Below are 15,435 nucleotides of genomic sequence, written 5' to 3' on the forward strand. Positions count from 1 at the left end.
TGTTTAAGGGTTATACCTACATGATCTTCAGTCTGCACTCTATTGTTCCTAAATAGTTACTCACCTTTGAAGGTTCTTTTAATGAGTAAAGGGTTGAAGAACCATTACTGTTTGACTTACTTTACAAAATCTGTTTTAGCTTGAAATTTAGTAAGTTCCATGGTATCCATCTGACCCCTAGGTGTTGGAACTCAAAATGTCTCTCAGACATTTTTAGAGATTCCAGGCCTTGGTCAGAAGCATTTTAGACCCTGGCAGGCAGCTGGAAACAGCTGTGATTTTGAGTTTGAGCCATGGAATGAGTTACCAACTTTGGAGGTGGAAAAAGCAGTCACAAAGGGTTAGATAGTATAGTAAAAGTAGTTACAAAACAGAGGGAAAATTTTTTTAGTATTGTACAGGGGAGTTTTAGCACTTGTACAGGGGGGTTTTACTTTGTACATGGGAGTCAGAAGTTCTAAGATGGAGGAAAGTGGGCTGATCCTGTGCTTCCTTCTTCTCTTTCCTTGCCTCCATGTTCTTGGTGATGTTGGCACTCACAGATTGGTTTAGAGTAGAAAAGCACTTTGTAATATAGGTAGTAGGTATTGGGGGAAAACTATAAACATGTTATACGTAATATATCATATAAAAGATAGCAGCAGCCCTGGGCAGGGGAAGAGAAGAAGACAGCAGACAGAGAGGATGTCAGGGTATGTGTTTGCCTCTGCCTGGGCTGCTGACCAAACAGCCGCAGCCCGAGAAGACAATCTTTTAGATAACTCTCAATAAACTGCCTTGAGACCGAACAACAAGAGGCTGCAGAGTTTTTCATTGGAAGCACGGGTTGGAGGAGGAATTTCACCACCACATGAGACCCCAGACCAAGCCCGGGGTTCTCACACCTAGGGTATATTGCTCTTTGCTGATTTGTCTTTTATTTATCCATTCTTCTAGGCTCTCTGCTTACTTGTCATATTATTTCTGGATTTATTATGCACCCAGACTAAAAATTATTTTCAATAGATACAGCACTGAGTATTAATAACCATAGACATGAAATTATTATCATATCTGTACTCAGATTTTTGAGGACTATGTCTGTGTGTGGGAAACCAAGGAAAGCAATTGTTTTTACACAACCATATTCAGACATTAATCAAGGTACATAAACAAGGATGCAAGGTTTCTCTCACTTTTCATATTATCAGTGAAGAAAGATGTGACAGATTTTGACCAATCTTGTGCTTCTTTGAATTACCCTCAGGGATCATCTACCTTGCTCTATGGACTATGTAGGACACCTATGGAATCTACTTAATAGAGACCTAGAATACTTGCAGTGGTGAAATATAGCTATTTCTTGTTCTGAAATTGTCACTACTCTAGCTGCTCATACTATGCTTATATTTCCATGATTTTCTGTTATTCTGTAGTATCAGTAACATTATTTCTGTTTTCCTAGATGATATGCGATATTCATGTGTGGACTAACTACAGATGACTAAATATGAGGATATAATCTATTAGTTTTATCTGCAACTATGTATAGTATAAAATTCCCTGAACATAAAAGGAAATATTCAGGATCATGGAAATTAATAAAGATCGGTTTACAAAATGGCTGATACAGAATGCCAATTCACTCCTCCAGATTAGTTAAACTTTACATAGCTTGGTCTATCAGTTCTGATTCAGTTTTCATAAATGGACCCAAACCAGCATTTTACACCTCTTCAAGAAAGACACATGAGAGAGCTAAAAAATACAGTATCCTGGCAAAGCATGTTTTCAGTGTCTAAGTTGTTTCTGAATTTTGGTTGTTTGTTAATTAAACAGTTTGGATAGAATATTGACTTCAGGTCAACTAGCTGTTTGCAAGAACTTGTGCCATTGATATAAGTAAAAAAGAAAACTGCAAATAAAATCAAATGCTTTCTGCAAATATATGAACATAAGGGAAAATCGCATTTTGCTAAAAGAGTTTTTGTATCTCTTGTGATTCCATCGCTGTTGCAGGAGCCTTCTGCTCTGCATTGAATGCCATATGGAACAACCTACTTCTTTCTGCTTCAGCTTTTTTCTAACCTCAACTAAAATCATAGTACCTTCATTGTCTCTGTCACTTAATATCTCCCTTATGCTCTAGATTTTCTTCCCTGAGCATTTTAATTGTATTTACCATCTCAGGAAATTGTTTGTAGAGACAATTGGTGTGAGAGAGGCAATTCACATTCAAGCTATACTGTTTCTGTAGTTTGGTTTCAACTTTAAAAATAATAAAAAAATTATTATGGATTACAATTAAAACCAAAGCTGGAAGGAGTTTTGAGGATTTTGGACCTTACCATAAATCTTTCCTGTCAATACTCCATTCCTGACTTTTCCAAGAAGCTTCAATGTTCGTTCCATCTGTGCATCACCAACTCCACTGTCTAACCATTGCTGGCAAAGAAATACATATTGTTCTTCAGTCTTGCCTGATTCATGGATGACAACTTGGTCAAGGTACCATCCAGCTCCATAACCCACATTATGGTGCTCAACAAGCACTTTGCTTAACTGTCCAAGGTTTATTGCTCTAATTTCAGAGATACAAACCTGAGAAGATAGAGGCAAAAAGAATGGTGAACTGATTAGACCATATATCTTCTGTCTTTGAGAAGTTTGCATTTAGAAAGACAAATTCCTTTCAATGATGAAGTATCTTTCTCTGAGAATATGGAAAAGTGTTATAGGTTGACATTCATATTTGGACAACCTGTTCAGAAACTACGTGGATCCTTGAATATATACATCTTTTCTTCAATATGATCACTGCAGTTCAGGTTTTCTAACAAAAACCTCCCCTTGTTTTGGGTAGAAACAAACCTTTGATCAAAAAATCTAGAGAAAGCTCATGAAAATTGAAGTTCAAGTAATCCTTCATAAAGGAAACAAAGAGAGTTCTTCAAGTTACAAGGATAAACCTGATAACTTAAATCTCTGTTTAGATAAGGCATTTTATTTTAAAACATTTTCAAGTATTTTACATTCTAAGACATCCTATTATTCAAATAGGAAATGTTCTATTATTCAACTCTGAACAGAAGTACTGTGGATGACTATGCAAACAAAGGAAGATACTGACATTAGAAACTATAACTAAGGCTGTACACGCATACAGGCAAGAATTGATGTGCTCCTCGGATGTAAATAGACATCTGTTTAAATATTGCTACGGCTACCAGTAAACAAAAGCTAAATGGCAGCTGCACTAGTGCATGTTGGGATGAATAAATTATGTGAGTGAGAGAATGAATGTGTTCTGTGCAAGATAATATAAGTGGGTGGGTAGATACATGGCCATGTGTGTGGGTGACATTAAAAAAACCCCAGATGGATAGTAGAAACAGACGCTATAATTTTTATTTGTTGCCAGCCAATTTGCCACCAGGCAGGAAAAAGGATGAGGACCAGAAAGCAATGAAGGAAGAAATGATTTTTAGAACGAATTATGTCATCTTGTCCATTTTCCTGTCTGTATCAGATATCAGACTATTCTCCACAATGTGATCAGAAAAAGAATACATCCAAGTTATTATTCCTATCACTGCCTTAGGACTTCCAGCATTCATACCTTGTTATATCCACGATATCCTCAAACAGTTACCATGGCAAGATATACCCCTGCATGTAAGTATATGTAGCCCAAAATAAGATCTAGCTGGGAGGAACATCTTGCAAATAACTTTTTGGGAGTACTCATTGCTTTTTAATTTTATTCTTTGTAGTTCCAATCCAAATATAATTTTCCTGTCAGTCTACATGACCTTTGACTTACAGGAAATATTCTGTATTGCTAACACTCATGTTCCTTCACAGCTAACTCTAATTGAGAAAGGGACCTATCATTAGTTTCATTCTTTGTGATAATAATTAACATTCATTAAACAACAGTGGTCATAATCACCCATTGTTATCAATGAATTCTCATAATAATACATTAAATTGCCTACTCCCTCAGCATTAGTAAGAATGTACTTTTGGTTGATGTTATTACATTTCTTTTTTTCCTTCAGTATAAAGATATTTGGAACTGTATTAAACACACTACTGGAAGTACAATTAATGAAAGCCAAAAGGATTTTGTTTAAACTGTTTTGCAAACCCATTTTAATCTGTTTTCTTACACTTGGTTGAAATTTTCTGTCTTCCTAGATTTTCCTTATATTCATGTTCTTTTTCAATCAAGAGAGATTTTTTTTTTATATATATATCAAGTTTCCTTAACTTTTTTTCTTTGCCTCTACATTCCACATTTTTCAGGGATATTGCTGACAAAATCTTGTCTCTCAAGACAGCTTGCCTTTTACATTCCGTCCTTTCACCTTCTAGTCTTAGAATCTCTCACTAAACTAAAAAATTCCAACGTTTTTATTGATGTACTTCTATGTAAAAGGAATGTAAGACTGGTAGTAGTATTTTAAATTGCAAATCCATCTAGCCCATCTAGTATAGTGTTGCCAACAGCTACCACTAACAGATTTCTATGGAAGAGCTGAAAAACAGGGCAAATATATAGGGATGCTTCTTGAATATAAAGTCTCTCAGCCTTTTCCAATTTGTGGTTCAGAGATTGCTTGAGCCAGAGATTACATCTTTGCATTTAACAGTCTCAGTGGAAAATTGTCTTCCATGACAATGTGCAATGGCTTTTTGCACCAATATGTCTTTACCATCTGCAACATCTTGTGTCAGAAAGTAAAATGTATTAATTACACATTGAGCAAAAAGCCACCTCCTTTTGTTTTGAATCTGCCACCTGCACATTATATTGAATGCTCCTGAGCTCCTTTATTTCACAAAGAAATAGAAATGTTTCTTTTCTGTATGCCATTTTATATTTTTTTATCTCACTCACCTTTCCTCTTATCATCATCTCCTTTCCAGACTAAACCATATGTGTTCACTTCACTGTTCTTTGTATGGAAGATATTTCATACCACTTGACATTCTTCTTGCACTTTTTAAGACAAGTGAATCAACAAAACACAGTGTCTATTATGCATCTGTACTAGTGAACACATTTGGAGGCATGACTGTGTTTCATGCCTTGAAGTGGCTGGATTTTTTGGGTTTGTTTTTGTTTTTTAATAATTTCTAATAATTTTTTGTTTGATTTTCCTTTTGTTTTACTTCTACTGAGATGATATCCTACTACTTTCATATTTCAGAGCCCATCATTTTGCATGCAAATTTAAGGGGTTATTCCTCCTCACAGCTACTGCTTTTCATTTAGCTACAGAGAATTTAATCTGCCATTTTATTACCCATTCACTGTGTATGAGGTTCTTCTGCAGACTCTGCCACCAGTTTTAATATTTATTACCTTAAATAGCTCATTATGGTCAGAGCATTTTGCCATCCCACTGCTCAACTCTTTCCCAGGAACCTATCGAACAATGAAGAATGTGAACACACAAAATACCTAAGCTGATGAACACTTTCATTGTCTGCAGCACAAAAATTGCTCCCTGAAAACAAAGGATCTGTTTGGGAAGACACTCAGCACTCTGCAGCTCAGTGTAATGGCTGTGAATTCTTTATCACTAACAGCTGTATCACTGACTCTGTATTAACAACCAGTATGAAATGCCACGTGAATTATTTCTTTTTAGACTTCTTTTCCAGATTATGTCACTGACCATGTGCCTTTACATTTTTGATTAACCTTCTAGTTGTCCATAAATATTTGCCCTCAGAAATACCAAAGATTAACCTGTATTTTTAATAATATTATCCAGACAATCAACATCATAAAGTTCTTCCTATATTGTTATAGCACAGGTTGGACTAAGACAGCAGGATTCTGAAAAAAATGGCATCTGAAAAAAAAGGAAGTATTATCGAAGAGTCAGAACAACATAGAGAAAAGACTAAGTAGGAAGATTAAAGAGACATTCTTCTTTGCACAGAACAATGCAGCAATACAAGTGCACAGAGGGTAGAGGTCTATAAAGCAAGAGAGAAGCAAAGAGAAGATGACATGGAAGAAAACATTCACCATGTCTTCCAAAGGAAGATGTGGAATGAGATTTAAATAATATGTGAAAGTTTAGTTTTACTCAGGTAGCAGATCAAGTGCAATTAAATTGATACAACACTGTGGACACTTATCATGTCTATAGAAGAATTTATACAAATTAATGGAAGAAACAGTATCAATGACTAGAGTATGACTGGAACAAAATGATGTGGCTGGTTTCTAAGTTTCTAAGCTCAAGAAGACATAATAAATCTAGTGAAGGAAGAGTTAAGTGCAAGGCTAGGAAAGCAGTAGAACAGTTTGCCTAGGAAAGTTATGGCATCTCAGGCATAAAAGAGCATAAGAAACAGTATGAAAGCAGAGGATTCTGCTTCATTGTACAGGATTAATTGATCTAGTGCTCTCAGTTCAGGATATGGGTGAGCATGCTGTGCAGATATAATCATTAATATGGTAATAAGCAAAGGTTAACCAGAAAATCTCATAGGATTTATCTTGAGCAGACAGTTATGTTTACAACCAGGTTTACCTGTTTGCAATTTAACAGATTAATTAACATATAGTAGCTAATACATTTAAAATCTTTCATCTGGGTGATTAAAAAAAAATTAATGGAGCAGTCACAGAAAATAGACCTGATATTTCTATACTAGCTTCACAAATGGATGAAAATTAGGCCATAGAATTTAATATATAATTGGATTGAGTTCCAGATTCTAAGAACATTTACTGAGAGTTTGTGGATTTTAAATTTATTTGTACTCAAACTATTCTTAAACTGGAATCTCAATTCAGGTAAAATGCTTATACTTAGCAAGTAGCACATTCGTTCCACAGGTTACCAGAGTGTAACATCCATGGTGGTATTTCATAATTGGAAAGAAATATGGAATTAGAAAATAATAAAATTAAATAAATAAAAAAAACATGTAAGGAAAATGACTCAGTACCAACCTGCCCTCTTTCAAAATGTGAGTGCCCTAGTCTCCTTTTGCAGGAATCTCCCCTCTCTCCAAATACTGTGATAAATACATTTGCATCTGTTTCTGATGCAGGCAGTGTTCCTGTATGGACATTGATGATGTAAAGGACTTCTGCCATGAAAAATCAGTAACACAAAATATTACCAAATGAGATAATTAGAAATGTAATTATAAAACATTATAAACCAATATATTTTAGGTACAAGATTAATTTCAAGACCAAGGAATTAAGTTATAGAAATTGACATCAATTTTCTGAGTTTCATATAGAATGCTAGCTATCTCACAGCACACACTACAGCATTAGGGATGAAATGTCTTTTATGAATCAATGCAAGAATCCATGCTTGCATTACAGAAGAAGAAAATATTCTACTTCTGGATTCTGGAATCACCTGAAAGACTCAGACTGATTTTATCATGCTTTGTAAAAAAAAAAAAAAAAAAAAAAAAAAAAACAAAAAAAAAAAAAAAAAACACAAAAAACAGGAGTTCTTGTAGGAATTATTGGTCTTAAATTGAGTTAGGATTTAACGACTCTAACATTTTACCAAGGAAAAAAAACAGACATATATGATGAAAACCACTTTTTTTTCTGGATCAACTGAACTGTGTTTCAATCTCATATTTTGAGAATTATGGCCAACATGATTTAATATGTTCAGCAGATATGGCTCAGCTATTTTTACAAATATGCATTGTTATTATTCTTCACAACAAAGGATGACTTGCCATGACTTTTCTCTCATGAGTTATATTATGAGTATATATATGAGTTATAATATGAGTACATATTCCTTGAGGCAGTATGACAGAGGATTTTTAATGGGTTCTGTGAAGAATTAAATGCTATAACAGACTCTTAAGATATATTTCTATTTGCAGTCTAGCCTCCAGTTAGATATTACATGCAAAAAGTTTTAAATATTTTAACCAAGACTTCTGTTCATAGTGTAATGAATGAGAATTATTTTCTACATATTTCATAAAATATAATCTGAACAAAGGAAGATGTTATCATATTTTAAATACAATGATGAAATGAAATATGGCTTCAGAGGCAGAAATGGGGCTTGAAGAATACCTCAAAAGCCCCTGCATTTTCTCTTTGTAATTCATGCCATTATGACTTTGCTCCAGCTTTTTTTTAATCTGTGAATTAGTCCCTCATTAAGTGTAAATCAGTCATTTTCTGAAAACTGTCATTCAAATATACTAACTGGGCTTTGTGCGTTTTTCAGACTTTCAAATTGGTACTTAGTCCAGTGAAAACAATACATGTCAGTTGCTTTAAGGCAGAAGAAAATGCTTTAACTAGATACCTGTGCACAGCACTTACAGGATGGCCAGGGTATCGGACCAAGCCAGCATAGGTTTAGGAGGGTTAGGTCATGTTTGACCAACCTGGTCTCTTTTTATGACCAGATGACACACCTGGTGGATGCAGGAAAGGCTGTTGCTGTTGTCTATTTGGACTCCAGCGGGCCTTTGACACTGTCTCCTACAGCACACTGCTGGAAAAGCTGCAGCCCAAGGCTTGGACAGGAGCACTCTTCACTGGGTTAGGAACTGGCTGGATGGCCAAGCCCAGAGAGTGGTGGTGAACGGTGCTGCATCCAGCTGGGGACAGTCACCAGTGGTGTCCCTCAGGGCTCTGTGCTGGGGCCATTCTGTTCAATATTTGTATTGATGACATGAATGAGGGGATTGACTCTTTCATTAGTAAATTTGCAGAGACCTGGAACAGTTGGATGGATGGGAAGAGTCCAATAAGATGAAGTTTAATAAATCCATGTGCTGAGTCCTGCATTTTGGCCACAACAACCCCTTGCAGTGCTACAGGCTGGGGATGGTGTGGCTGGACAGTGCTCAGGCAGAAAGGGACCCGGGAGTACTGGTCAGCAGCTGACTGAACATGAGCCAGCAGTGTGCCCTGGTGACCAAGAAGGCCAAGGGTGTCCTGGCCTGTATCAGGAATAGTGTGGCCAGCAGGAGCAGGGAGGTCATTCTCCCCCTGTACTCAGCACTGGTGAGGCCACACCTTGAGTGCTGTGTCCAGTTCTGGCCCCTCAGTTTGCGAAGAACGTTAAATGCTTGAGTGTGTCCAGAGGAGGCAACGGGGCTGGTGAGGGGCTTGGAACACAAACCCTGTAAGGAATGGCTGAGGAAGCTGGGGTTGTTTATCCTGGAGGAAAGGAGACTCAGAGGTCACTCTACAACTTATCACTCTCTACAACTCCCTGAAAGGTGGTTGCAGTCAGGTGGGGGTTGGTCTCTTTCTCCAGGCAGCAGCTGACAGAATCAGAGGACAGTCTGAAGCTGTGCCAAGGGAAATATAGATTGGATATTAGGAAAAAGTTTTTATGGAAAGAGTGATAAAGTACTGGAATTGTCTGCCTAGGGAGGTGGTGGAGTCACCATCCTCGGATGTGTTTAAAAAAAGACTGGATGTGGCACTCAGTGCCATGGTTTAGTTGAGGTGTTAGGGCATGGGTTGGAGCTTTGATGATCTTGAAGATCTTTTCCACCCTAAAGATTCAGTGATTCTGTGATTCCAGTTTATTGAATGAATAGTTAAAAGTAATTTTGAGTGTTTTTAAAATATATATAAAATGCTTTGCAATCTTGTGCCTTGTGTTCATCGTATTAGGCAATTTACAATTCTGTGTGTGTGCATGCATTTGCTCATGTATTTATTTTTCATTTCAATAGCATACCCCTGAGTGGTGGCTGGTCTGGTCTGACCGCAGCAAGCTCTGCCACGGTCTCAGATCCATCTTCTCCAAACAGATATGAGGTTTCAGTGTGAAAGCTCAACTCTTGTTTAGTGTCCAAGTCTTTTAGCTGAAGCTGCAGGCAGAATCAGAGAAAGAAATTAATTTAGTTGAATTATTTAATTTCCTATTTCCATCACAATAGAAACTGACATTTCTTCCTTTTACTAACTCCTGCACACACTTTATAACAGATACCTGATTCTGAATAACAGTTAGAGCAGCTTCTTCAAGCTGCTAATTCTGTAGCCTGATGTTTATAGGTGTATTCTTCACTGTATATCGCCACAAGCATAGTACTCATTTATAAAGAACCAATGAGAGATACAGCTTAAATTGACCTGTATGTGTTTGCAATTTCAGAATGTCAAATGAATGAACGCGGTTACATCAATCTTAATAGCATATGACCATTTTGCAAAAACATTTGGTTTGCTGCTTTTTATTTTTTTAAATGAGTCTTGCTATATCTCAGGTAGGATTTTCAAAGTTGGCAGAAATTGGTGTCCAGTCTTTCAGGGCTACCTGTGGAAATAAATTATTTGAAGAATGAATTTCAATAGAATGGGCAAGCTTAGGTCCAGCTTCATTCTACTTGGCTTTAAATATTTATTGGAGAGGGAAGAAATTAGGTTCCAAGTGTGTGGACTTAGAACATCCAAACCAGCTGAGGAAGCACAGCCTTAGGAGCTCACATATCTCCTCTGAGAGGGTCAAGGTGGAAATCAGATTCACAGGAAGTCAACTCAGATCATATCCTAGGTCAGGTTATAAAATACAGAGTAAAAATCTATTAAGTATATGCAGAAACATTTGTGGTAACTATTACATGAAATATTGAACTTCATAAATAGCCAATGTCTGCAAGTTTGCAGAAATAGTTTCTTCAGTCTTCAGGATCTCTTTGTATAGAAATAGCATATTCAAGACTTTAAAACAAAAGGAAACAAAAAGAAACAAAAACTTAATTTCATCAGGACAGTAAGTAATTGGAATTCTTAGGCAGGGATTCCCAAAATTATTGTGGCTACTTCTTTACAGTACTGACAGCAGCTGCAACAGCAAAACTTTGTGTTCATCATACAGAATAAACATACAAGTGTTTAGAAATCCTGAATACAGGTTTTCTGACACAGATTTGAACTGCAAGCTGTGAGGTGTATAAATATTTTTATAATTGAATGACATAAACGAAATTATTGGGAATTTGACAGTTTTGTTCTCAAAAATTTTGTCATCAGACTGTGTTGTCCTTGACTTCTTAGAAATGCAATAACCTAACATTTTCCATTACTGCTTATTCATTCTGTCCAGTGATTTACAAGTCACAGGGCTTCTAGATGAAAGTAAACAATACGCCACAACAATTTCCAGAATTAAACCATTAATTAATTGGATAAAAGGTAGATTTATTCAGGTAGTATTAAATTCTACTAAAATTGCAGTCCTATTATTTACAAAAATAAGGGTTTTTTGCACTTGCAAGAACAAATTTTTTTTAGATTAAATGTATAACTTCTTCTTACACAAAAATATTTTCCCCTAACTTCTATCAATATGTGCAACCCTAAATATCCATACATATCACAAACTCCTATCTGTCTTAAAATTGCACTAAGGTTCACCTCCATGTGCAGGCAGACAGCCTGCAGAAACTGGACTCATAAAAATGAGGTGTGCAGATTTATGTAGACTTTGGCCTTAAAATAAATCTTACCTGACAAATTCTTGTTAGCTCTAAGATTACATCTAAGTGTGAACTTAATCTTCAAATCATATAGTGTTGCTATATTGTAAACAAATGTAAAAATGGGTTTCTATTCTATTTTAGGAAAGACCAGAAACTGGTTTTGAGCAAGAAATAGCTACTTATTCTACACTAAATAAATCTTCAGAAGCTACAGAAAATACATAATTTTTAGCTAAGGTTATATAATTCACTACAGAATTTTGCAGAAAACTGTAGGAGACAACAGGAAAAACTCTGGTACTTGGAAGAACCCTGTAAACATCAAAATAGAGAAGACAGAGAGTAGCAAAATGAAAACGTAGGGATTTTATCTTCTTTTTGCAGTTTAATCTGTGTTTCTGAGAAAATTCTGGAACTTTGACTATTATTTCTTTCACATAGACAGAAATCAAAGAAGGTAATTTTATTTAGTTGGGGCTGGGTTTGACCACTGGTTCACATCCTTGCACATCCTGACTGCTGCCTGTCATTTTTCTGTTTCTATACAGCATCTCTATTTTTTACTGCACTGTAAGAATCCTACTAGAGTGAGACCAGCTTGTTACATTTTAGATTATGCTTCCATGAATAACTAATTTATAAATAGACTAATAAAATAGCATTAGATATTATAAGTATATTAATGGCAAAATCAATAGATGTTATGTGGCTTGTGCTGTGGGTTGCACATGCATACAAGAAACTACTTAGGACTATAGCAACTTACTGACTTCTTGTAGATTGCAACAATTTATAACTACTAATAAACCAATTATTAAATTAATTGTGAAGTATTTGAAAGTACAGACAAAAATCACTTAGCCAGTTGCATAGAGTTGTTTTGGAAAAGAAAGCAGAAAACAAAATATTACATTTATGAATTTTCTGCCATGTTTTGAGCCACCAGGTCTGGAGGCTGAAGCCTTATATTACATAATGGATATATTAAACATAGTGTCAAAATATTTTTGGAATGCTTTATCAAGTGGCCTGGAGATGCATATTAAAATGAGAAATTAGCTTTGCTTACCTATTCTTTCCATTTTTATAGCCTAAATGGAGAGCACAATTTAGCTGACGCAGAACACATTTGGGGAGAAAATGTAAAATAAACTCCTCTATCCCCAGAGGAACTCATAAATTCAGACAAAACATTCCTTTGAGTGCCACAAACCCACTGACATTTTAGTCTGGAATGCAGCTGTCTCTAGCATTTCCCATCAGAATGATTTCTGGAGTCTATGCATTTAAGGAATCACCTTGATCTTTCAAATCCACAGCAGGGTTAAGGGACTCTGTGGCACAGTTCAGGAAAGCATGCTTCTACTTCAGAGTAATTCAGTGCTATGTCCACAGTGGGGTTTTTTGCCCTTGCCTATAGGCAGAGCTCATTGATACAATTTTTCCTTGAATTAACCTTCAAGTTTAAGTATTGAGAATACTTTTAAATTCTAATTGTATTTTAAGATTGACAGCATTAAGTCCCTTCTCCACTCCTTTTTATGACAATTCTTAAAGACCTATTAAACTACAGTCAGAGGTTTGAGGCCCACTGATGGCCATATTGCAAAGAATAGACCCCGAATATTATCTTAATTGGCTTCCACAGGTAGGTTGGTCTGAGTGTGGAGACTGTCAGTATTTCCATGCAGGAATTAACATTTCCAAACATCAGCAGGAAACACTGTCTTCCATGTACGGATGATGTGCATAATGGGTGTGCACACCAGTGAAGAGCTATCACAACATGCACTTCAACAGGTGCAAACAAGGTCGAGCTACCCACAAAGAGATCTGCAAGCTGTAGGCAATCGTCTGCAGATACCAGGTAACTGAGACCATCTGTGTCTCAACAAAAGTTATTTACTGTTATGTTGAAAACTATTGAAAGTTTATATGCATTATATTTGGAATACCTTGTGAAGTTTAATTCCTCTTCTCAAGGATGGACCACATAACACAAAGGAGACTTTTGTTATATCTCCAATATCACCAACAGTCAACTGTTAAAAAAAATAGTAATAATTAACTTTATGTATTATGTAACAGTTTGCATGGCATACTTTAAGCCCAAAAAAAAAGATAAATACAACAGGTCATAATATTAGTCAATGAGGTTAGTGTTAGGAGGAGGAAGTCCTATTAAGAGTGCAAGTTAATTTGGACTAACATTTGTATCATAAATTATGTCTATTTTTTACTGAGGGAAATGGTTGCAGAGCATAGGCCAGCACAACAAAAGGGAGGAAATGTACAACTGAATTCTGTTTTTCAAGGCCAGTTCTTTTCTCCTCACTTGATTCAAAGTTAATGAGGTTTTTCACATCAAATTTGGCATTTCCTCAAGAGAGTTCTCCTAAGTGATATGTTTTGGCCCAGCAGTGAGAACTTCTCCAAGCTGTGTTTATTTAAGTCATAGAGGTGTAAACATTAACTCTGACAAGCAACCAGTACACATAATGTCATACATATTGGCTACAATCCTTATTTTACTGAAACTCTTTGGTAAGACTTGTATGAAGTAGAAAAGAAACCAACCAAAAAGGGAGTATGGCTTAGATTTTGAACTTTCTGTGTAGGTGATTTCCCTTTTGTTCCAAATGCAACAATTTCAATGTTAGGAACATCTTCCGGTACTTGTGTGCAGTGCAACCATGTTTGCCATTGTCCTCTACTTTTTGTATCTAAATTTTCCATGGGAAGAGATGTCACAGATGTTTCTGCAGTAAAAGAAAACCTATATTTAGAGCAATATTTGTTATAAGGCATTATAAACCAAAAGATTACATTGCCTGGTAGTGCTGGATGTAGCACAGGAAATTCAGGCAACAAAGTCACAAACCCCTCATTATTCATGTTAGTCCCATGGAGGGGTAGAAAACCAGGCCAGTGGCTTTGTGGATCCATGTCACACTCACACAGAGGCCATGCCTCTTCTCTTTGTATTGTTCCAAGGACAGGAAATGTCCTGCCAGAGGAGATTCTTTCAATTGTGCCATTTCTCCATCCCAGGCATAATTTCTTCCCCTTTGTTTACAGAAGGCATGATTCACCTTGGTCCAGGACTGTGCCCCTCACCACTGGGGTATCAATGCTAAGTTCTTCCTATTGTGTGAAGTAACCTTATACCAGCTGTGAACTGCTCTGCCATGCAGGAGTGACTAATGGAAGTGAAGGACATTTCTGCTTGTACTACCTTTGAGTGGAATTGCGACTTCTACAAAATCTTCCTTGGAGCGTTTATTGATCCATCCATTGTGAAAAAAAACATGTGCAGAAAAAGGGTAGAAGACTTCTTTTATAAGAATTTTTTCCAAAAACCACCTATCTGATTGAAAATAAATAGGACATTATTAATTTATACCTTTTAAGCAACAAAATATTCTGTGTATGCAGTCATAAGTTTCTACCTTCATCAAATCAATAGAAGGTTTTCTTTTGACAGACTTCTTAAGGAAATAAATTTTCTGAAAATATATTGGCTAAGTGTATGTGTTTCTATTTGTTCCACTACAATCCAAAATAGTCAATGTTTTTACGGATCTTGTGAAATTAAATGTAGGGATAGATTTGCTGTAATGATCTATTACAACTCAAAGTAGAGAAAGGCTTCTGTATGCAATCTCTAAACACAAGAAACCCCAATAGGAAATTATATTATCAATGTCCTAATGGAAAAAGGATCAGGATTTCTATGACATTAGGCATTAGAAAATCCAGAAATTTCTTTCTGGGGAGATACTACTCTATATAATAAGGAACAAACCAGCTAGTTTTATCTTGATTTGAAACCATGATTGTTTGGAAACAAAGCATTTGAAGAGTCACATCTCTGAGTCTTGGTAAACTTGGTTACATTCCCAGTCTTGCTGAAGTGAATGAAAGTTGTATTGTTCATTTTAATGTTACCATCTAGGAAATAGTCTCCCATCCTGTTTTTCT

General features: G+C 36.1%; 1 protein-coding gene across 1 annotated transcript in view; it reads right to left on the reverse strand.

The window, feature by feature from the left end:
• The window catches only part of RP1 (RP1 axonemal microtubule associated), a 161,373-nt gene that overhangs the window by 37,739 nt on the left and 108,199 nt on the right, over positions 1-15,435 (reverse strand). The window contains exons 38-43 of the mRNA XM_077784119.1: positions 14,690-14,821; positions 14,032-14,213; positions 13,410-13,496; positions 9,708-9,840; positions 6,962-7,101; positions 2,328-2,580 (exon numbers count right to left, since the gene is read on the reverse strand). Coding sequence (XP_077640245.1) covers positions 2,328-2,580; positions 6,962-7,101; positions 9,708-9,840; positions 13,410-13,496; positions 14,032-14,213; positions 14,690-14,821 — 927 coding nt within the window. The remainder of the gene's footprint in view (positions 1-2,327; positions 2,581-6,961; positions 7,102-9,707; positions 9,841-13,409; positions 13,497-14,031; positions 14,214-14,689; positions 14,822-15,435) is intronic.

This window comes from Lonchura striata, chromosome 1, assembly GCF_046129695.1.
Source record: "Lonchura striata isolate bLonStr1 chromosome 1, bLonStr1.mat, whole genome shotgun sequence".
Lineage (NCBI taxonomy): Eukaryota > Metazoa > Chordata > Aves > Passeriformes > Estrildidae > Lonchura > Lonchura striata.